General features: G+C 41.6%; 2 protein-coding genes across 5 annotated transcripts; both read right to left on the reverse strand.

The window, feature by feature from the left end:
* Nucleotides 1-11,723: 11,723 nt before the first annotated feature.
* Nucleotides 11,724-15,242, reverse strand: gemin8 (gem (nuclear organelle) associated protein 8). The gene is made up of 4 exons (XM_030780533.1): nt 15,187-15,242; nt 14,694-14,729; nt 13,936-14,314; nt 11,724-13,015 (listed from the first exon to the last, which is right to left on the reverse strand). The coding sequence occupies exons 2-4, from the start codon at nt 14,694-14,696 to the stop codon at nt 12,759-12,761; spliced, it is 639 nt and encodes a 212-aa protein (XP_030636393.1). The 5' UTR covers nt 14,697-14,729; nt 15,187-15,242; the 3' UTR covers nt 11,724-12,758.
* Nucleotides 15,243-15,785: 543 nt separating this feature from the next.
* LOC115816780 (ribose-phosphate pyrophosphokinase 2) lies at nt 15,786-23,488 on the reverse strand. 4 transcript variants are annotated; one of them, XM_030779901.1, is made up of 7 exons: nt 23,187-23,488; nt 20,649-20,832; nt 19,216-19,314; nt 18,881-19,005; nt 17,995-18,168; nt 17,426-17,585; nt 15,786-17,005 (listed from the first exon to the last, which is right to left on the reverse strand). In XM_030779901.1, the coding sequence occupies exons 1-7, from the start codon at nt 23,306-23,308 to the stop codon at nt 16,913-16,915; spliced, it is 957 nt and encodes a 318-aa protein (XP_030635761.1). In that variant the 5' UTR covers nt 23,309-23,488; the 3' UTR covers nt 15,786-16,912. The 4 variants fall into 4 exon arrangements, with proteins under 4 accessions (XP_030635761.1, XP_030635763.1, XP_030635762.1 ...); XM_030779903.1 differs by having other exon boundaries at nt 20,643-20,832; XM_030779902.1 differs by having other exon boundaries at nt 20,640-20,832.
* Nucleotides 23,489-23,575: the final 87 nt, after the last annotated feature.

Below are 23,575 nucleotides of genomic sequence, written 5' to 3' on the forward strand. Positions count from 1 at the left end.
CCACTCCAGGATCCACTCTGCCTCCTCTAACGCTCGCTAACTCTTCTGTACATTCTCCTCTCTCCTCTCCTCTCCCCTCCTCCTCCTCCTCTTCACCCCACATTCCTTTCTGCTGATGACTTTGTCTCCTTCTTTGAGAAGAAAGTAAAAGACATCTGCAACTCCTTCCTCTCATCTCCTCCCACTTTGAATCCCGCACCTGCTGTCTGTCCCACCACCCTCTCCTTCTTCTCCCCCCTAACTGACTCATGTTCTACAACAAATTAAATCCCACCATCCCACTACCTGTCCTCTTGATCCTATCCCTTCCTCACTCTTTTAGTCCATCCCTGAGGACATTCTTCCCTTTATTTCTTCCTTAAGCAGCTTCCTGTTCACTGGTATAGTTCCCTCCATCCAGCATCTCTTCTACCATATCTCTCTAAAACCCTTGAACACGCAGTTTATAAGCAACTCTCTCCCTATCTCCTCCAGAATAACCTCCTGGACCTGAACCAGACGGGATTCAAAGTCGGCCACTCCACTAAGACTGTCCTCCTCACAGTCAGCACTTTACTTTGCCAGAATGAAGTGATTCAGCTCTGTCCTCTTACTTCTTGACCTCTCTGCAGCGTTCGATACTCTGAACCACCAGATTCTTCTTTTGGCTTCTCAGGATCTGTGCTCACATGGTTTGAACCCTATCTGTCTGACCATTCCCATCAGGTATCTTGGAGGGGATCGGTCTCCTCCCCCCGTGCTTTCCAGACCGGGGTCCCACAAGGTTCCATACTTGGCCCACTCCTTTTCTCCCTTTACACTAAATCACGAGGACAGGTTATCTCTAGCCATGGTCTTTCCTAACACTGCTCCGGCGATGACACACAGTAGTTCTGCTCTTTCTCCCCCTTTGACTCTCAGGTCCAGCCACACATTGCAGCCTGCCTAGCCAAAAATGCCTCCTGGGTGTCCACTAACCATCTTAAGCTCAATCTGGAGAAGACTGAGGTTCTCTTTTTTCCAGCAAAGAGCTCTCCAATGATCAATGCTCCGATCACCATTGAGGGTTCCGTGGAAACCCCGTCCAGGTCAGCCAAAAACCTTGGCCCGACCCTGGATGACCAGCTAAACTTCTCAAGCCAGCTCGTAGTGGTCACCTTGTCCCACAGATTCTCCCTCTACAATATCAGGAGGATTCGCCCTTTCCTTACCTAACAAGCAACCCAGCTCCTAGTTCAAGCACTTGTCATCTCCTGCCTTGACTACTGCAACACCTTACTGGCTGGCTTATCTGCCTGCGCTATCAGGTTGCTTCAGCTGGTTGAGAATGCTGCTGCAGGCCTGGTATTCAACCTCAAAAAACACTGTCATGTCACTCTGCTACTCACTGCACTTCACTGGCTTCCAGTAGCAGCCCACATCCAGTTTAAGACACTGGTGCTGGCTTACCAGGCCACTAGAGGCTCTGCCCCATCCTACCTTCAGTCTCTGAGCACTCCATACACTCCAACCAGATCTCTCTGCTCAACCTCCTCTGGACAGCTGGCGGTCCCCTCTCTGCAGGAACCTGGCAGCCGTTCCACTTGGTCACATCTTTTTTCTGCCCTCGTTCCGTGGTGGTGGAATGACCTTTCTCACCCAATCAGAACCGTGGAATCACTCGTCATCTTCCACAGAGACTGAAAGCCTACCTTTTCAGAATCCACCTGTCCCCTAACGTGTAACCTTCCTTTTATGTTATGTTTTTATATTTTACGGTCCAACATGTAAAAAAACCCCTTTGTTTGCAGATTTTATCGTTCCAGGATATACAGGAGCATGGTATTGAAAATAAAAGAGAATAAGAGAGAATAAGAGAGAGAATTTGCATTCCTACTGAGATCTTTTGCTTATCTGGTAGTTAGCTAAACCCGATTGATGCACTAATTGCAAGTCACTTTGGTTTAAAAGCAAAATACCAAACTGTAAATTGTAAATTGAATGGTATTATGGGCTCACTCTGCTGGCTCTGAATTAAGTAATAAAAAGTCGTTCCATCCTACCCTCAGGGCCAAGTCGCTGCATAGGAAAACTATAACTATGAAATTTACCTCACATTGAGTCGAAAAGATCCCAATAGATCTCATGTCGACACAACGGTATGAGTTATGTTTAAACTGGGAAAGGTTTCTTTATGCAGAAGAGGAGCTACTTAGCCTATTTTACTGGGAAGCCTCACCCTGAGTGGATATACAGTGAATGAAAGTGTGTACACTAATGTATCATTTAAAGATGCACTGGTCACAGGATGCATTCACATTAAATATAGTGAGTCTATAAAAATAACCCCGTAAATAATGGATATATGTCATGCATATATATATGATTCTCATATGTCAGGCTCTGTGTGATGCAGAAGGCTTCATGAGCAGTCACATGTTGTGAGATATAGGATAATATAGAGATGAATGGTAAGGAAAACACTAAGCAGTTATACAGAGCTTCAGTCATGTGAGTGATGCAAGATTCCTTTAGATAGCTGCATTTAAAAGACCTGCCTTATGAATCTCAGACTAACACATTTTTTTTTAGAGACTTTAGCAATTCAAATGGTTTCTGTCAAAAATGTCCATGTTTTCTGAGTATCATGCACAGTTTTCTTGTGTATATACAGCATTAGGAAGCTATATTTTTGATCACTTGTGAAATTGTATATACAACAAAAGACGTGTGCATGTGTGTGTGTGTGTGTGTGTGTGTGTGCACGTGTGCATGTGCATGTGTTTGTGTATGCTTATGTGTATACAGATGTTTATGTATAACAACACTGTAAGTCTGTTTTCTTCAAATACTGCCCTTATTGTTAAACCAGCAGGGGAAAAAAGAATACAAAGAACATGTCCTGTTTTGTTAATGTGAGACAGAGGGAAATAAGAGTTGCCATGGACACGACCAACACCATAATGAGGCCATTTTGGCTTCCTTGTGTCCTTAGATGTGCAGTTAATGTGGAAACGGGGATACAGGGCACAGCACGTTCTCTCTTTGAAGTCTCCATAAACAAAGTGCAATTACACACAAAGCCAGTCAGCATTCCCCATTAAACGAGGAAGAGAGCTACGCTAAGCAAAACATGACATGACAAAGATCAGAAATCAAGACAAATTGACCAAACTTGCTGAACAAGAGACTCATAATGTGAATCATAACAAACCAGGTCCGTCATATTAGGAAATCAAGTTTTGGCGATACAAAAGAAAAACAGAATCACAATTTTGAAATACATTTTTTATACAAGATATTTTACTGAAAACATAATGTAAATTGATTTTTTTTTGTCTTTGAAAGGGGGTTCTTTTGCTTTCTACTAGCGAAACAGCTAGATACTTAAGAAGCTGCAAAAAGTCCAGACCATTAAAATAAAGTTCAAACTACACGAGAACGCAGTTAGTTCAAACTTCAAAATTAAACTCTGTCAAAATCCTTCTTTTTGATTTGTACTCTGGATTATCTGTATGGACATGACAATACTGATACACAGAGAACAAGTAGAACACTAAATATAAACCAATGATTCTGGTAAATTCAAATAACTTCTTATAAAGTTTCCTCTGGAAATTCCCAAATTTTGCATCCCTCACTTTGCTCTCTGTCTTTCTCTCTCTCTTTCTCTCTCTCTAACACAAACACACGTACACACACACACAAAGAAAGAAAGAAACACCCTTTGATACAGTGTTTGTTGCTCAACCATGCAAATAACTCCTGGTGTCTGAGAAAACTTTCTGTCTGGTCATGAATATTCATCAGCATAAAATCAGCTTCTTCTGTTTGCATTCATTTCAAAGCACATAGAGCATTAAAGACAGCCCCACACTGATTCACGCCCTCTCATATAACTGTAAATATGAACACACTGCAAACATAAACACACAAGCATGCAAAGCAGCAAACAAAAACAGAAAAAAAAAAAAAAGATTTCCACTAAAAATATAATATCTACATACATATGATGAACTATGCTACACATATACAGTCTAGTCATTATCATTTTATATAACATTAACATTGTATATAACATTAACAATACTGTTAGTTATTAAAAGCGGTAAAATAAAAAAAAAGAAAGGAAAACACAGACACATCTACACATACACGTGACCCTTGAGGTCCCATAACCCTCCTCTGCTTATTTGTTCTCTTTTCCCACAAACTACCAGCTCTGAACTATGACCTTAGATGACAGCTCAAATATCTGTCTAAGGAACCAGCGTGGTCACCTTTACTCTGTAGTGTTATGTCTGTTCCCAGTTCATTTTATCGGGAGTCATTTCTGTATGGGGCATCGTGGCCTGTTTCTATGGCAACCTCAGCTCTGACCAGTCAGCCAGAGGTCGCGGTTGGTAGGGTGAAAAGTTGTCGTCTTGGAAATGGACCTGACAACCGTTGAGCGCCGGCGCTCTGTGACACTGCTCCTGCCCTTTGAACTCAGTATTAACCAGACTCCGTCTTTTTCGTAGTGTGTCGTTACTATAGTTATATGTCTGGGAATGTCTTCTGTTTACCATCTCTGCCGAATGTAAGTCTCGTATGTGTATGGCTTTTATATTTCCTCTTCGGCTAGTGGAACGATCAGCGCCACGCGGGGGGCTTTGATAAGATCAATTTCAAACACTCGCTGCACAAACAGACGCGTGCGGGAAAACATGGGCTGGGAAGTTTTTCGGAGCCTCCTGTTGTTGGTTAAGTCTAATCCTCGTGGGTTTAACAGACTCTAAAAGCCAAACTCTGCTGAGGAGAAATCATTTTTCTGTTCTGTTTACTAACACGTCACTTCACCCACACTACAACACTTCAGCTGTGTAGACTAGACACCACAAGGTAGGAAAGGGTGAAGAGAAAGGTCAGGCAGCAAGTGTTTTTGGAGAAGCAGTTATGGAATATGGATTCAGGGACGAGTAACTCCTGCTTATTCATATCTGTGACTTAAAATGCTAACGAACACAGTAAATGAAAGCTGTTGAAATAATATGAAAGTCGCCAAGGCCTGTGACCGCTACATAGCCTAGTTTCTCAGAGAACAAAGTGAACTTAATGACAAATAAATCAAGGGAGGTATACAGAATCATTTATGAGAAAATCTAAATACTTCACAGATGTAGGTTATCCAATGAGGACATCCAGTACTGTTCTTTGAATGGATTCTTACATAAAGTTCAGTCATTCTTCAACACGGCTTCAAACTGTGATGAGTGAGTAAAGCATAGCTAACATATACATTTGATTCCTTTTTTTTTTAATAAAGAATTACTGTATTTGGTTAGATTTCAAAGAGAGAAACTATGAAGTATATTCTTCTTCTTCATCCTCTCCTCTCCCTCTCTCCCTCTCTCTCTCTTTCGCTCTCTCTCTCTCTCTCTCTCTGCTGTTCCAGGGACCCCCAGACGCTTTTGTTTTTGTTTAGTAATCGGCATGGGGGGGGTGGCCTGAGAATGGACTGAAGGGGGGGGGGGCACACAGACAAAGGCAGGATGGAAAGAGGGATGAATTGGAACATGGACATTATGCCAAGAGGCCCGGTCCCCAAACCTCATCCATCTCTACCCCTCCTATCACCCCCTACACCAGCTTCCACTAGCCAAAGTCTGCCTGTTGCAGCGCACACATTTTACAGAGTTTAAAATCTGTTCAATGTTAATGAACTTCACGATCAAGCCATACCATCACCCCAAAAAAAAGGTGCAAAGTCAAATTAGGTCCCCTCAGAACTAACTGAAACAGCAGACCCCACTTCAAACTCCACGTGTTGGCATGCAATTACGCATAGATTTACACTGAGTGACACTGTTTAGTGAACGAGTAAAAACATTGCCACTACTGAGTTAAGACAATTTACCGAGCTTGCAGTAGGCTACTTGAAGCAAAGTGTTGCCAACCTCTCCTTTGAGAATAAACAGGATAACATTTCTTTTCCTTTATTTATCAGTGATTTACAAGTGAGTCATAACATTCCCATGTAATTCTTTGACTTTGAACTTTCTTTGAACCTCCAACACCGACAGTGCATACAGCCTGAAAAATGAAATGTACTCTCCCCCCGCTCTCCAAACAGAGGAGAATTCTGGAATACCTGAAGGACATGAGTACACATGCTAGAGTGGGAATTCTGAAAGATGAAATAGCTAAACATAAAGATATTTCTGGAGTGACAGTTGATCTAATATCCTACAGACAGACCTAATCTCTCTCAGTCAGACGGGAACAAACTGTTAAGAGTCTGGGACAACGGGCGACTGTACTCCTCTCCATCCTGCCTGTATTACACTCACATAACAGGCTCCTCTGTCTCATGCACAAAGTGCATTCCTAAATGTGACAATCCTTCTAACATAGCCGCAAACAGAAATGAAGTGGACGTGCATTATCACTTCTTTTTTTTTTGGGGGGGGGGGGGGGGGGGGGGTGTTTTTGCTAAATTATCTTTGTTTGCCGGGCTTAAATCCCTCTTCACTTCAACCCATAATCCTTTGGCCCAGATTCTCACAGCCTGTGTCTCATCGTGACATCACAGTGGTAGGCGTGTCTTCCCAAAGCTGCCTGTCATGTGACTCTGTCACCTTAACGTCTGGTGACAAAGCAATGTCCATCATTTGTCTGGAACGCACTGTTGACAGAGCACGCATGACTTCCTGTTAATGCGGGGGAGGGGGGGGGGTGCATATGAATTGGGAGGGAAAATAAATGAATACGTAAAACAAGTTATGTATGGAAATTGTCACCATGGAAACCAATTTCTCTGGGCTAACCTGAGCAAGCTGAATGTTGCATGGGTGTTTACATCAGTGTTGACTACCTTCAATTTCACAGTGTGTTTGTGATTAATGTTGAGTATTCTACACATATGTGAGATGCCGTTTATTTTTACATCAACTGGAAAAGCCTTTTAATCATCTCTGAGAGAATTCTTCCTTGCTTTGTTATACTCACAAAGAATTATAGCTGTGGTCACAACTTTTGTCCTCATAAACTACTTTTTTTTTTTTTTTTTACAAAAAGCCACAGAATAGCTCTTCCATGTAAACACTTAGTGAACTGCAAAAGAATTGGATCCAAGAGTATGCACTCTGAACAAGCTTTTAAAAAAAAATTAAAAAAAATCCATGAGATACAAATATACAAGACTTCCTTGTAAGCAGCTGTGAAACCTTGTATTTCACCTAAATAATTCATGAAAAGTGATTTAGTGCTTTAAAACCGCTGCAACGGAATACGATAATCAAACAAATTCCTTCTCTGGAATCTACCTCACACGAACGGGGATTCACAGTTTGCACCCAATTGTCTGAGAGCTGACTGAGTCCAAAGGAGTTGACATAACTGAGATGACACTATCTGTTCCACAGTTTGTTATGAGATGAATAAACAACAGACAAAAAGCGATTATCAGTGCAAAGTGATTATTGTGATTTATGATGTTAAGGGATGTGATATCTGTCAGCCTCTTTTTTTTTTTTTTTCTAGAGATTTCTGCACACAACTCGTGTGCAATGTTATAAAATGCGAAACGGCTGCAAGGCAGTTTTCATATTCATCCGTGAAATTATCTGCTTTTTTTTTTCTTAGCTGCAAAGACAACAAAAAACTTTCAGTGCCGAAAAAGAGTAATAAAATCACTCACAATACTTCAGTTATCTAATTTATAGTGATGCATCAAATTCCGTGACTAGAAAGGGAAAAAGTTGGGGTCATGGGTTGGCAATGTTAGGAATGGGGGGTGGGGGGCTGTTGTTGTTGCTAAGTAACCGACGCAGTTAAGAAGGTAGATGTAAGGTCACATTACTCTCACTGGCTAGCCCTTCAGGCTCTGTCTCTGCCAATGCACACAAACTCTGCTTGAATTCCAAAAGCGCTATTCCTCTCCTAAATATCATTCACAGGTATACGGTGCCAAAAGAGGTCAGAGAATACTGCTTTTTTTCCCATATAGCTAACAAAACAGTACTAAGCACTTTCACAAAATGTTATTCCACAAAGCCTTTCCACGTGTCATTAAATCCTTTACAACATAAACTAATTCCTCATCCAGTCGAAAGCAGAGAGAGAAAGTCTCACTGTTTTGCTAGAGAAATAAGGAAAAGGAGAGTGTATATGACATTTTGCTTAAACTGATATTCTGAGTTTGAAGCACCCCTCAACATGCACACACACACACACACACACACTAGCCTATCATTACACACTATGAAACCTTAAACAAATGCCAGGACCAATTGGTTTAAGTGTTCCACAGAGTTTGCATTTCAAACCGCTTCCTTCATATTTGCCCATCATGAAATGAGGGTGGATCCTTGATCCATGGTGTATAAAAGGTGTGCAGCAAATCTGGACACTCACATGAGACAGGGAAAAGAGATGAGTGTATATACCCTAATCCCAAGTACAACAAACTTCCATATCCACGTCGTGGTATCCAAGGACTTTTGCCTCAGCAGCTGGCCAAGACGTAAGGTTGACTTAGATTTCTGTGGATATCCTAGCCGATAATCCTATTTAGTCAGGGTCCTAAATCTGGACACTAGGCCCACATGGTCACTCTACACTGCGCCCTGATTGAGCACTCTTCAGGATGGTTAAGACGTCACCTGCATTATCGTTAAGTGCGTTAAGGTCTTCCGACACCTAACCCAGTGTCTTTCTACACAAGTTGAACCAGACAGAGTGATTCAAATTGAAAAAATAATGATAATAAAGTATGAAATAAAAGATGTAATAGCTAATTTAGCCCCGTTAGGCGGTGGTACTGTTGTTGTTTGTAGAAACTGCAGTCATAGACACTGAAGCAACAGCGAGAGGTGTTGATGGGTTATGTTTACATGAAAGGGAGTCATTTATCAGCTAAAGAGTCAGTTGTGTTTCTGGCGAAAAGGGCACCACCACAGTGAGTTGAGGTTAATATAAGCAACTTCTCGTCACCTCACTTTATTCGTAGCCTGTAGTTTATCACACATCGTCAGTTGGCAAGAGGGGAGTTTTGAGGCTACTGCTAGCTTTTACGGAACAGCATCAAAGAAATTAAGTGACCCCGACAGTCTCCAAACAGTTAGACTGGCCTGAACCACACAATTTAGGCTATGATAAAGATATCGAGGTCCCAATTACACACACAGCCATTGTGGAAAATCGGACCAGTACACATACCCAGCAAAGAACTCCAGCAAATGTTTGAATTAGATTCCCCCAGAATTGTAACTACAACACGTGCCTTTCAAGCATAGCTAATGCCTGAGTGGATGCAGGCGACTGGCAGAGAAATGTGTAATGTGAAATTGATCGTTCCAAGGGCACAGCTGGGACAGAAGTTGCAATACTTTCCCATGTACTAGGTCCATTTAACACGGCTTGGAAATCCAGTACAAACACACACACACGCAGAATCGGTGTTCCAAATATCCAAATACAGATAAATCAGCGTGTTCATGTAGTTTTTAGTTCAGCACCACGTAAAAACAATACAAAACATACAGTCTATTCAACGCATTAGCTACTTAAAAGCAATCGTCTAAGAAAAAGAAACGTGAAACAGCTTAAATGGCGAGTGAAAAGTTAATCGTGAAATACATGAAGTTTAATTTATCTATGAGATGATTGCCTATCCAGCAACTGTTGATTCTTAACGTGTAGTAAATGATGAGTGCTACAGATGAAACCTCGGAGGGAGGTGGTTTAAAGGACGGGAGAAAATAGTGTATATAGTGTTAGGGACAGACAAAATCTGCTACAGACAATAATTAAACTCATTTAGATTTACTCTTAATCCTATCAACCGATTATCTGAATTACATCGTAATACCCAAAACACACAGGACGCTGATGAAAAATGCATATGGTAGCGAACCTCATCAGCAGACGAAAGATTCTCAAGTGCTTTCACAGTTACCAACGAAAACAAAAAAAATAAGTTCATTTAAAGCATGCACGAGACTTGCTATTTTGTGGGTTACAGTGTGCACTCACCCATTTCGCTCAATTCCTAAAGTTTGGAAACCGGACGAGTTTCGAAAAAGTTCGGCAACAGTAGGATGAACGAACTCTGCAAGTAACAATACTGCTCCCTCTCTCCCCTTACTGTCCCATCTCAGTTCAGTGAAATGACGTCACGGCTTGGGGTACCCGCTCGGGACCTAGCTCTTTTCCACAAAAAGGGGCCAACACAAGTGAGAGTGCTTTGGGAGCAAGTAACCCCTTTGTTATTTTCAAGGATCACGAGCTCCAACCGTCATCCACCAGCAGGAAGAGGTGATACACTGGTGCTCATACGATGCCCTTGTCCAAATTCTCACTTGACGTATAGTTTTGCTCTCGCATCTGCATGAACAAACTAACTATACCTGCACTGGGATTTTGCAACTTTTTGAAGGCTGCAACAACACAGTGTATTTCCTTTGCAGTTTTAAGGAGATGATCCATTTTTACCCAAATAGTTATTACTACATATAACAAAAGAACAATTAATGATAGATATGTAAAAAGAGAACTGTTGTGGGATGGCTGGATAAAAGAGGGAGAAACTGAGAGCATAGTATACTTACATGGGTGTGACACCACACAGCAATAAAAACTGCCTTAATATCAAGAATTATTACAAAAAAAGAAAAAACTGCAACGGATTGGACTGGACATGTAAACAAAACAAAACCAATTAAACAACCAAACAAGTCAAACAAACCCCAAATGTTATTCGCATACATAAAAAAAAAAAAAAAAACAAAGACAAAAAACAAATTACAAGTGGAAGGTAGACATCACAGATGAACGTTTTGGGACTCATGTGGTCAGCCTTGAAGAGGTTCACCCATGCTTATTGGCACAGTTTACAACGTGAAGTGGACACGCTTTCTGTACACATGGATCTGTGGAACTAGCTTGAACACTTGACAGATACAAGTGAATATAAATTACTGGAAACTCCAGAAGCAGCAGCCATGGCAACAAGAATCCGGCAAGGCTGGGAACCCTATTCAGTTTGGACAGTCTGACACAATGCCAAAGGGCCACCCCAAGCGGGCAAATACACAGAGGCAAACCTTCCAAATCCCGAGGTTCGGCAGACAAAAGCATCTGTATTCACACATTGTGTAACTATGGAAGGAGTCTGAGAAAATAAATGATCTCGCTGTGTTCTTCCACAAACCGACTGATTCTTCAAAAAAAAAAAAAAAAAGTTTATAAAAGTTTTTCTGCAGAGTCAAAATCCCAGCACTCAGTTATTGGCTAGTTAAATGGATTTTCTGAGGACATGTTGAATGCATTTGGTATAGGCATTTCAGACCAGGCTGATGAAAAGCATGTTTGGATGGTAAGTAGTATGTGTCAGTTCCTCCTTCTGTGTAAGACAATAGAGCATTTTTGGGACAGTTCCTGATTTTTAACACTGAGGTTGTAGATAAGCCGTTGACATTCCTGCCCTGTAGCTTTGGCCATACATGGCATACTGCCCTTCATTTCCCCCTCAACACCATGCAGGAGAGGACCAATTAGACCGCTGCATGAGTTCAGGGTGCAAGTGTCTGCTGAAACAAGCTTATGACAGTTATGAACAGCCTGAGGATATAACTGATATTATTTCTTTTCAACACAGTTACAAGGACTCCCAACATTACTTTACAGCCTGCACATTACCAGGAAAACTAAGATAAACTACACAACACAGTAAACATACACAGCTTTATTTCACGTAAGTACATTACAAAATGATGGATGTCAAGACGTATAAAAGTGTGTGTTTCACATAAAAGTGTATCGGCTACAGCAGCCTGCATGGGAAATTGAGAAAAGGCATAGACAAACGCATTAACAGAGACTGTGGGGGAGGCAGTGACCTAGTTAGGTGGAAACGATGACATCAAAAGGGCCGTGTTTGAGATGGAGGCTGCACTGCTATCCTTTATGGATTTCAGTTAACTTAGGGGAAGTAAGGATGGTTGGGCTTAAGATTAATCGTTTAACAACAAATTAATGGACCCATTTTTCATTTTACAGCAAGAACAAACACGTAAGGATAATGTATTGTCACAGAGTAGCCTAATATGAGACAAAAAAATCGTTTGAAAATGCTGTTATGTAATGTCGTTTTTAAGACAACCAAAAGAGTGAAAACCAGTCCTACTCTTTTTTTTTTTTTTTAAAAGCTCTTTGCATGTTTCCATCAGATAACCAAATCACTGTACTGTAAGCAAAGTATCTCTAAGTAAAAAAAAAAAGAGAAGGAAAAAACTGCATATGACACCACACAGCTTACAAATCTACAGTTCAGCTACATTTGTGTAACTGGAAAAACCACTGGTAACAATTTAAACCGCAATTCATTAAAGTGTGACAATACTTGTCAACAGTCAGGCAACAGATCACTTTAATGTGTTAGGCTGAAGAACACATTCTGGTAGAAGACTAGCCCGACCATTCTTACAGGGACAGTGTAGCGTTTAATTACTCTGGTTAAGAATGTGTCACCTCCTCAGAGCCTAAGAACCGCAGACCAAGAAATTACAAGGCTTTTTTAAAGAAGGAGCCAGTTGTTCCACTGCAACAGTTGTAGCTAACGCTTTAAGAGTCTTCAACAGAACAGAACATTCTTTTCGCTTCCGTACAAGGTCAAACAATATTACAAAGTAAAAGCATTGTTTTCTCTATCTCTCTCTGCTTCATTCCAATCTTCCATGTAAACTGAACTAATTCCTCTTACAGAACTGACTGGTATCACAGTCTATAGTACATATAGTATATTAGTTTTCAGATTGGTTTTACAGGTTGAGAGGGATGACAGGCCAGTACTTTGGCTGCTTTCTGTCGCAGTTGCGGTCGAAAGAGAGCTGCAGAGCGGTCTCCATGCCTTGGATCTTGGCGGCATCTTTTCCGTACAGCTTCTTCATCTCCGCACTCCTGCGCTCGCCCGGACGTTCCGACGGAGGCAGGGCGCTGCGCCAGGAAACTCTGCGAAGGTCCTGGTCGGCCAACACGTATGTTCCCTGCTGCTCTGCTTCCATCTGCTGTTGCTTCTCTACAGGGCAGTAACAATAAAACACGTTCATTGTTATTACATTACGGTTCCCCCCATTTAATCGCCCCTAATGTAAAAGTCTAAGGGCAAACATCTAGGGAGCATTACGACAGAATTATCTGCAGTCTGCTCGGTTTTCATACTTCACTGACTGCCGCTGTTCGTTTACTCTAAAAAAAAAAAATAAAATAAAAAGGCTTGCGTAAATGTAATTTCGAATTCTGACCTTTCAAAGCTTACTTTTTTTTTATTTGAGAGCTCCAGTAGGTATTCTTTTGTCTAATTAATTCACCGTTTGGCGGGGAGGGAAAAAAAAAAAAAGAAAAAATAGGTTTTGAAATGGTGTATTGTGGACCATGGTTCAACAAGCTGTTAACCAACAGGCTAAACAGAAGCCTTGGCTCAACAGAAGAGTGACCAGCGCTGGAGGGGACAGTAGGTACATTTACTGATTAGTGTAATGAGGTCAAATTGGCACAGCATCTCTGCCCATCTCCTGAGTCTGGGCTTTGAATAGAGAAACTATCTGTGCTGTGCGAACTCAGGACTTTCACTCAGAGTTCTGTGCCAGTCTCACAAATCCACTTTGAGCAATTAGGCCTAATTACATAACGCTTCAGTGAAGCATGCATCTTCCACGCTGGTGCTATGAAGTACTTGACAGGCTTGCATAGAGTCAGATAGGGTTATTGTTGTTATTATTATTATTATTATGATTATTGTTATTCCTTTATCAAAATCTTTTCCATGAATGTAAATGGTGTTAATGTCCTTGCATCTGTGGGTTTTTTTTTTTTTCAGTTTGGCCAAAAACAAAAATCAGATGAGATGATTTCCTCTCCATACGGTTCCTATCCAAGGCAAGGAACTGTAACTTGTGAAATATATGATCAAAATGATCCATTACATATCAAACTCACTCAGTTCTTCTCTGTGTCGCTCTGTCTGGGCGAAGTATTGCCGTAACTCCTCAGAGATGTCCATGTTACTGACGTCACACTCAAACTCGCTCTCCTCCTCTTCCTCACTCTCTGAATCTGTTCCTTCATCACTGACCTGGTCACGAGTCCGCACCTGTTCCCCCTGCCCTCTCCCTACTCTCTCTCCTTCGTGCCAGTCTGCATAGCGAGGCATGGCAGCAGGCGGAGGCAGGTCCATGGCCAGCCCATAGGCAGCCTCTAATGCTTTCCTGTATGCCCGCCGATGTCTCTGGTACCAGCTCATGGCCTGGTGGTAGTGCTGCCAGTAGCGAGCATAAACTGGATGAGAGTACCAAGAGGCCATGTCCCCATGGTCAGCCTAAACATGCAAAAAACAAACAGTGAACAGTTAACACTGGGGCCGTCATTAGCTCAAAGTGAATTTAGAGCATTCGTAATTAAGATCCAGCATTGACACTAGTCTCGCATTGCCTGACGACGTCTGGCTCTGAAAAGAGCATTTTGCATATGTTGCCTATTCTTGTTTTGATTGTTTTACATAGCAGACGAAGTGAGCCTTGAGCGGTTGGCTGCATCACCCTTTTCCCACCAAAACCTAAAGCTAAATCAAACTAGACAAATTAGATACAACGTTAAGCATTCTGAAAGCACTTTCAAAGTGCGGGCTGAAAGTCATCCGCTCAGTAAGACAATTTTCCAGGACATAAAAGTTTCATTTAACACACTGAGGGACTCACCATGCCGAGGACAAGTTTTCTGAATTTGTAAGATACCTAAAGAAGTGATACATGTAAAGTTAGCGCATTTATATGATAAAACTAAGTACAGCACACTAAACTCTCCCTCTCAAACTGGAAGTTACTGCAATTACAGTTACACTGCATTTTTTCTCTTCTGGCTACAATTGTGCAGCAAAAATGGATAGTTCACTTATGTTAAAGTATTGTTTTCCGTATTCCATCGACTGTAAAACGACAAACTTTGTAGCCTAAGTGACAGCGGCAAGGGACGCTTTGCTGTTCATCTCCTTAAGCCCCGCTAGCTTGCCATATTGCTATCACACTATCATGCTAACCTAAACTCTAGCTAGCATACACAAAACAATGACATAGCGTAGCGGTTTACCTAAAGATCTCATTCTTCAGTTATTCACTTGATTAAGCAATTGTATGGTTTTCTAGCATGTACTGAATATGATCATTGCACGATATACAGTTGTTATCTGATTACCTTCTACTATTACACCATCCTTTAGATTTTAATGAACGCTAGTTACTGGCGGTGCACACGAACACGCGCTTAGTTCATTGGGAAATACCAGTCCTTTACCGCCCCCTGGAGGTCAAAGCAGGAGAATTACGTGAAGACAATCTGTTCGCTGGCACGGAGTTTTCTATACGAAATTTAAGCAGTCTTTAAACTCCGATTAAATCTGTCATACAGCCCAAACACAGCTGGATCCAGATTCAGCCCACCGAATGCCCTGATGAAGCATTCCCTGAAAAGTTTCACTGCAAAATCCCACTGCTCCCAGCTCTTGTTTTTCCCCACATGCGTAAAGGTTATGTGTAAACCTGAAACGTTTTATGAGAAAGAATAATGTCACAACATTCTGTCTGTTAAATGCTGTTTATTCTTCACCACCTTGCTATGCACAGAAATTCAATAAAACCGACTCTTGATGAAATTATCAAGGGTACTTTTATTTTCATCGTCAGTGAAAGATACTGAATGCACAAAAATAGTGTAACTCTATGTTGTGGTATGTGGCACTTGGCCAGTATCACTCTGGAACTGCTAGCAAAGGCAGAACTTTAGAGACATAAACCTCACAGAACACAGAAACCTTTATTCAGTCAAACTAAATCAGGTGTTTATATGTTCATTCCATTTCTGTATGGCAGTAATTTTAGAAAACCTCCAATAAAACGTCGATAACACTTCAAAAATAACATTTTACAGTTTTCATTCTTTATTTTATGGGCTAAGAATAGCAGAACAAGCAAAGTCCAAATTGAATTGAAAACTGAAGTGAAAAGGCCTATTTGAATGATGGCACCTTTTTTAGACTGCTACATCTCAGAGGGGAACTACAACTTGTGTTAAGAGGCTGTATTATGAGTAAATTAGTGTTTTCTTAATGTGATGAATGAGAATGATTAATTGTGTTATAATGTGAAATATGCATTTTATGGAGAGCAAATATGATTATAAAGCTCTCATTATATCTTACATAACTCATGAAGCACACAAACATGGAAAACACTGTTCAGTTTATGAAAGGGTCATCTGATTGGTCAGTTATGGCTCAGAATCATCCAGGAATGTCTTCAAACCCATTTGCTGAAGTGTCTGAAAATACTGGTTTCAGACAATGGACCCACATGCAGCTTTTTGTGAATGTATGTTTCTCCACCAAGACTGGTTGAAAAACAAACCAACAAAAGTTTTACTCAGGAATTCCACTGAATACTGAGGCAATGATGAAGAATAATGGAACAGACTTCAAGACACAAAAAACACCCCCCATTAGCAAAATATAGTGTTAACTAATGGAGAACCTGTTAGGTCAATAATGACAACGGGTATGGAATGCTTCCTTTATGGCAATAAGTGTGGTACAATACAGAAATGAACAGGCAGAAAGAGCTTTGGTTGAAGTACAAGCCAGATCTCTAGGCCAGGAATTAGACAAAAAAAAAATTTACAAAGGAAAAAAAAAAATAGACATAGACATAAATATAAGCTTGCTGATCATCCAGACGAGGTTGTTTCGGTGTGGGAAAAGACAGAGTGGAATGTGGGCGGGATTTCAAAGAACCAGATGCTTGTCATTGGCTCCCAAGAAATGACTGGATTTCAGACACCCATAGAGGAATGTGACTGACTGGTTAGACGGGGGGGAGGTGGGCAAGTAAAGGTGCCACCTCCTGGTTCTGGTTTTCTCTCCACATCCTCACAAGGGTACGTGGCTGAAGAGGTAGGAAACAGATTCTCCGTTGTGGGTTCTTCGAATGGCCTCGGCCAGAATCATCGAAATGTCAATGACCTACAAAAGGAGACATGCTTGTCACAACGCTGTCCAAGCACAGTTATGCAAGCTCGACTAACAGATGACAGCCTGTTGCAAATTAACGGCGCTAATGAATGAGGATCAGTCATTTAAGGGCTGCATTCCACTCTTTATTAGGCTGAGGATGTTGGATAAGAGACAATTTCAGTATTTCTATTCACAAATGCATTAACAGAAATATTTAAAAACCAGCATGGCAACTTATCGGCTTACGGAAAAAGAGAAAGAGGTTCGTGCTGTTGTTTCGGCTCGAATCCGCATTTATGGGATATCGAGGACAAATCCTGAAGCGTGCTCTATCATGAGTTCTACGGTCCACTAAAAGACAGACCTAAAGAATGACCGCACGTGAGCAGATAAGAGATTCACTGACGTCGTCCGTTTATTCTAACTTACCTGGATCTTTGGGCACTGCTTCATCTTCTCCTCTTGGGGAATGGTGTTGGTGACAACCACGGCCTCGAAGGGGGCGTTATTGATGCGAGAAATGGCAGGACCAGAGAAAATACCGTGAGTGAGGATGGCGTAGACCTTTATCGCTCCAGCGGAGATCAGTCTGGAGAAAAACGAGATGAAGAGTTAGAATTACATAAGCGTAGGAGGCCGCGGAGCTGACAGATTGCGTGAAAGCAGAAGGGAAGTAAACAGGATAAAGAGGAGAGAGGGAGAGCAAGAGAGACAGAGAAAGAAAAGATAAGGCATTTGAATAGCCTAAGATTTCAATCTCTTTGTGTTGAGGTGTTAGCACACTTTCACAGTGCAGTAACTGAAATAATATACCATAAATGATACATACAAACAATGTTATCGAGTGTAGAATGCGGGTGCGCGGCTATTTTGTGCTAACAGTCACTGAAAAGCTACAACAAACACCTGACCTTGGGAACAGGTTTCATACGAGCGAAGTGATACAGATCTGGGGTCGTATGTAGGAAGGGTGGTGTTGTGCGCATTCACGGACTTACTTGTCGGCAGCGTGACATATGGTTCCACACGTGTCTGCCATGTCGTCAACCAGGATGGCCACACGGTCCTTCACATCTCCGACCAAAACCATGCGGTCCACCTCGTTTGCCTTCTTACGCTCTTTATGAATGAGAGCGAATTCCACGTTCAGGCGGTCGGCGATGGACGTCACCCTGAGCAGACAGAGAGGATGAGACTGAGCGGTGGTGGTGGTGGTGGTGGGGTGAGGGGCAAAGCTATAATATTGCAGGACAGCTGAGACACATGCTAGCTCCCCACCCCCCCCCTAAATTCAATACGCGGATTGGGCAAAGGTGAAGCAGAAATGTCTAATCAGCTCCTATTGTGCTAGTTAAATTACTGTGTGAATGCAATAAAAACGGGTTTTCCAAAACATTGGCTGTTTTTTTTTTTAAACTGCTCTGTTAAACCAGGATCAATGAAGGATGAAAGACAGGTCACAGATTAAAAAAAAAAAAAGGTATAACAGAGGAAGCATACACTCCTTGTACATGCTGTGCCACTCGTGTTTTTCAGCACACTCATGATTACATGTGTGAACTGCTACAATAAAGCCATTCAGTGAATAACCATCACACATACAACGTGACTGATGAACCAGGTCATATGATTGTTCAAATGATATACATTTTTTTTTTTTTTTCCCTTTACATATGTTAAAATGATACAAATCTCATTTAAATCTAATAAACGGAAGTCGCACTTCAGCTACAGCATTAGAATAAGCCCAAACTGAACCATCACTTGATCAAAAAACAAAACATAAAAAAACCCTCCTCCATTCGTTATCATGATTACTTATGGCATTTATCTTCATATATAGTTTATATACATGCCAGCGGGCAGCAACCATGTAGAAGTCACCTTTTGGCTCCTCCTGCATCTGGGGACACGATGATGCAGTTTTTCCATTCCGGAATGTTCTCTTTGATCCACTGCAGGACAGCAGGCTCTGCGTATAGGTTATCCACTGCAATGTCAAAAAATCCCTACGGACAAACAACGCAGACGCAAAGAAGCCCATGAATCAAATTACTGCTTTGTTAATATTTAGCACAAGCCTGGCAGCAGAACGCAAGTAAGAGAGACCTTAACAGATGCTTTTGCTTATGATTAACCGAAGGTACTACCGTTTTGGCTTATGACTAACCACATGCACTTTACCTTGGCTCTGCACTTTACCTTGGCTCCAAACTCACCTGGATCTGGGAAGCGTGCAGATCCATCGTGATGATGTGGTCAGCCCCGGCCACGGACAGCATGTTGGCCACCAGTTTGGCTGAGATGGGAGCACGGCTCTGCGGTTGGGACACGAAAAAGATTACGTTGGGAGAACTGAACGTAACGAGCCCTGCTTTTCAATTTCCTATACACTAGTCAAAAAAATGTTTTTCTCGAGAAAATACTCTCACCCAAACCGGAAAATACAATAAACGGAATTTTGCTAACACGTGACACAGTTGTCCACGGATCCACGTCCGCACAGCAGAATTAATTCGTTTTAGTGAACTTGTAAAAGTGTCACCTTGTAAAAACGATGTTGCAAGTTGTGTGTTGTACGTTAGGATTTGAGAACTGGGCTGCTTACACTATACACACATGTTCATTTGTTGTCATGTCAACCAGCCTCCACTTAAGGAGGACCTTGGGCTTGACAAACTTAAAAACATGAAGATGACCCCAATCTCTGTCTGCACGGCCTTGACCTCAGGTCTGGTTGTCAAATGGTTTTGAAGGTCAACCTGCGGAGTTGTGTATGTCCGTGAAGCCCTCTCGAATAAAATGACACGTTGAACATCTGGACCGTTGCCTCCGGTTGTTTCTTTGTTTAAACCCCTGCTGATTATGAGAATAAATAGAATGTGGTGCGCTATCAAAGAGCTAGGAAAAGTGTCTTTAGGCCTGAAACACAGCACGTTGAGGGGGAAAGGAAACAGGCTGTATTCTTTCACGCTGTGCTTTGACCTTGGTCTGTTGAGTGACCACCGTTCTCATCGAACGCGAACGGCGGAAAACTGTCGTTCTTAGCATCAGACAGCAGTCGCGTGCTTTGCATCTTTGATTTGTTCAAGCAAAGCAATTACGACACAACGTGAAAAACATTTAAACAAACGATGAATATTAATCAGTACAACAACATCTCAACAACAGCAACAGCCCAAGAGACAAGACTACAGTAAACTTTTCTCAACACGCCACGACTGGACTCGGCACAGACAGAGGTTTCTAACGTCTCTGCTTTTCCCTCTGAACATTCCCAGCACGGCACTTAACCCCCCAGCTCACTCCACAGAGCCTGTAACACAACATCACTGTCTTCACTACTCCTTACTTTAACACATGGGCTCTGAAAAGGCCTCTTCATTGACCCTACCGTGGTTCAGAAAAGACTTGAAAATGTAGCTTCTCCAATGGAGAATGACCATTCGTCTTTGTTTCGCCTGATAACGCTTAGCAACAGTAACCTGTCTTTAGGAAGCATTACTCACAAACGTTAAGTCAGATAAAAGTATGTATCACTACAAGCACGACACAACACATGACAGTTCTTCATTGCGCACTGGAAATGAACACATGCATAGGTAAGGACATCCACTTTTGTTAATGAACACCACAGGACAGCAGCTGCTACCTTGTCTTTCTTGTCTTGTCTGGCGTAAGGAAAGCAGGGGATGACGGCTGTGACGCGTGACGAGGAAGCGATTTTGCAGGCGTTTATCATGATCAGTAACTCCATCAGGTTGTCGTTTATCTCTCCGCAGCCACTCTGTACGATGTAGACATCTTCTCCACGAACGCTCTCTCCAATCTCCACGCTGTTAGACAAGAACCAACAATAAAAATCATTACAGAGAAGACAACAATACCGTAGAGACCTCACGGGCAAACTCTCAGACGCATGCGTTTTAGCGCTTACGAAAAAAGATGCAGTCATTTCTGGTGATTTTTTGTTATTAAGTAGGTTCATTTGCATAGTTTTTAATATTCATTCAGTGTCCTTGATTTTCCTTACTTTGGAGTGGTGACAACCATTAACTCTATGAATATATCCATTGCTTGAACTTAATATAACCATAAAATAACCTTCCAAATACCTGACGATTGTACTGGAAGTTTCCACTCAGTTTATGGGGAAACAACAGATAATACAGTCTGTCACAAAGACACTGGTTCAGATCAGATATACAGCGCATCATGTGAAAAGCACATTGTTTCTTTTTTGTACTATTTTCTCCATTATCAGCTTGGGAAAACTTTTAGGAGGGCTTTGGGGCTTCATATTAAACAGAACAGTCTACACCCTTAACACTGACACCTGCAACATTTTTCAAAGTCAAAACTCGACAGTGTAGCCTTGCCAACGTCAATTTTCCAACAATAATGAGAAAGTTATCCACAGCTTCACAGACTCTAAACGCTAGGACAAAATGATCCCATACAAGGTATTGCGCTAACACATGAAAACAAAATTACGTTCTCACTTTTCTTTTTTTTTTTTTTCTTAACATGTACTCTGAGAACTGCTCTTCCTGCAAAATTTCAGTCTTGAAGGGCAAAAACTCAACACCAGCATGAAAAATTCCAGTGGGGAGGCACACTCCAGGTTTTCTCTCATGTGACAGACAAGACAATGTTGACGGAGGAAAAAAAAAAACCCTCCGCTGGCCGGCCAACCACAAGGGTGTCCATGGTGAATCAATTAACGGAAAAGAGGAAAACAGACGGCACATGTGAGGCCCAGGCACGAGATCCAGGCGGCTGTATAACACGGAGCTCACTTATGACTGCTGAATGGGCCGTGGTGCTATTTCTCGGTACTCATATCATTTAGCCTTCTACATGACTTTGTGAAATTTTCACAGGGTACTATTGAAAAACAAAGGAAATAAAGCAAAAGACATACAGGAATATCTATAAAATCTTTCTTTTTTTTTAAATCTAAATGCAGGACAAAAACAGTGTGAAAGGTTTAAACATTAGGCCAGAAAAAGTTATTTCAAATAACAAAAGAATTCTAACAGCATTGCTTTAGTGAGCAGTGCTTTCTGAAACTGACTAGTCCAGTGTAGGTTCTCTGCCCTTCCTGCTGGTCAAGCCTCGATTGTATGAAATGATTGATAAGATTCGTTTGTTTTTGAATTACCAGTGTCTCTGGTGGCGTGTGTGAGAGTATACTATCATTACGAATATCTTTAGAATCCCGCAAAAGAAAATAACGAATGCATGTCACAGAGCTCATTCGACCTCACCTCACCTTTAAGATAACTGCATTACTGTTTTCAAGTCAACAGTTATTGCATCATGCCCAGTGGAAGGAGGGGGGTTCAGCCAACAGCTCAAAAATAGGTCAACTTTCATAAGCAGGTACAAATATACCACGTGATAACATGTCGACGTACTCTGCAAATTGAGAGAAAAGAGACGGAGCTGTGTCCAAATCACGATTCTTGAAAAAATTCAGTTTGCTACTAACATACGTCAGAGAGCAATTTTACCCTTTTCCCCTGAGTAGAAAAAAAAACAATGAACATAACTTTCTTCAGCTACTCTGTACAATTTCCTCCATAAAATTCAACGCCTAAACCCAATATTGCAAGTGCAAAGGCGACACAGAAATTTAACTTTGTCTATCTCTGCTACTGGTAGTTTGCTACTACTGCTTAGGCTCCACCCACGTGCTAACTCACGTTGTAGCCGACTAGCTAGTTTTAGCAACAACAAAATTTCGTGCGCTGAAGTTTGAGCCGCTTATCCCCCAATTATTGAAACTGAAGTGAGCTGACATCAGAGTTGCCCTTTAAAACTGATCATTTAAAGTGTATTAATGTTTATCATTTGTGAGGCATCGTCACATAAATATACTCAAGACAGCCTGCTGCCAGGCGGCTAGTAGTAGTTGCACGGTCTTCACATGTCACACAAACTATTATTCTGTACAACCAACTCCGCTACTGAGACAACAGGTAAACATATGATAGGTACCGTAATATTCAACACGAAAATGGTTCTGCATAACTAGTACATTCAACCGACAGTCTAACTTTCAGTTTCGTGTAAACACATGTTGGAAGCATCACTTAAGTTCTCCTATTTCTTAGGTATCTATTGCTGCAGCGGTAGATTTGCTATGCGATACCATCTCGTTGTGAAAACAGTTCAACTCACTTACCACGTCTCTTGATTGCTGAATTTTTTTGTGATCACTTTCCCCAATTCTAATCCAAGGCGGTCTGCCACTTTTTGTGACAGATCGTGGTGAGAGCTCCCGCTGAAAAGGACGATGTTTGGCATAGTGAAAATATTGTGCACCTCTAAACGTGCAAAATATGAGCTGGCAAGCTTTGCAAGATGAAGTAAATGCTTCTCCGATGCAAGGAAGAAGGTTACTTAGAATAAAACAATGTTGCTGGTTTGCATCCTAGAACCAACAGAATTAAGGTAACAAGATGAAAGGAAATGGCAGCAAAATCTGTCCCCACGAAAAGAGAGAGAGAGAGAAAAAAAAACACCCAGAACGGAAGTGCTTGCATCTCATTGGCACATGTGTCTTCACACCCG

The sequence above is a fragment of the Chanos chanos genome, chromosome 7 (assembly GCF_902362185.1).
Source record: "Chanos chanos chromosome 7, fChaCha1.1, whole genome shotgun sequence".
In the NCBI taxonomy this organism is placed as follows: domain Eukaryota; kingdom Metazoa; phylum Chordata; class Actinopteri; order Gonorynchiformes; family Chanidae; genus Chanos; species Chanos chanos.

Bases quoted from the DNA above. Each gene is read 5' to 3' on its own strand.
- LOC115816780 (XM_030779899.1), bottom strand. From the start codon at position 23,308: ATGCCAAACATCGTCCTTTTCAGCGGGAGCTCTCACCACGATCTGTCA. The intron at 19,315-20,612 runs GTGGATGTCCTT...TCCCAACCGCAG, and splicing joins TGTGGTGTTCATTAACAAAA to AGCCGTGCTCCCATCTCAGC. The intron at 18,169-18,880 runs GTGACTTCTACA...CTGTCTGCTCAG, and splicing joins GATGCAGGAGGAGCCAAAAG to GGTGACGTCCATCGCCGACC.
- gemin8 (XM_030780533.1), bottom strand. The intron at 13,016-13,935 runs GTGAGTTTGATA...ACTGCCCTGTAG, and splicing joins GCGACACAGAGAAGAACTGA to AGAAGCAACAGCAGATGGAA.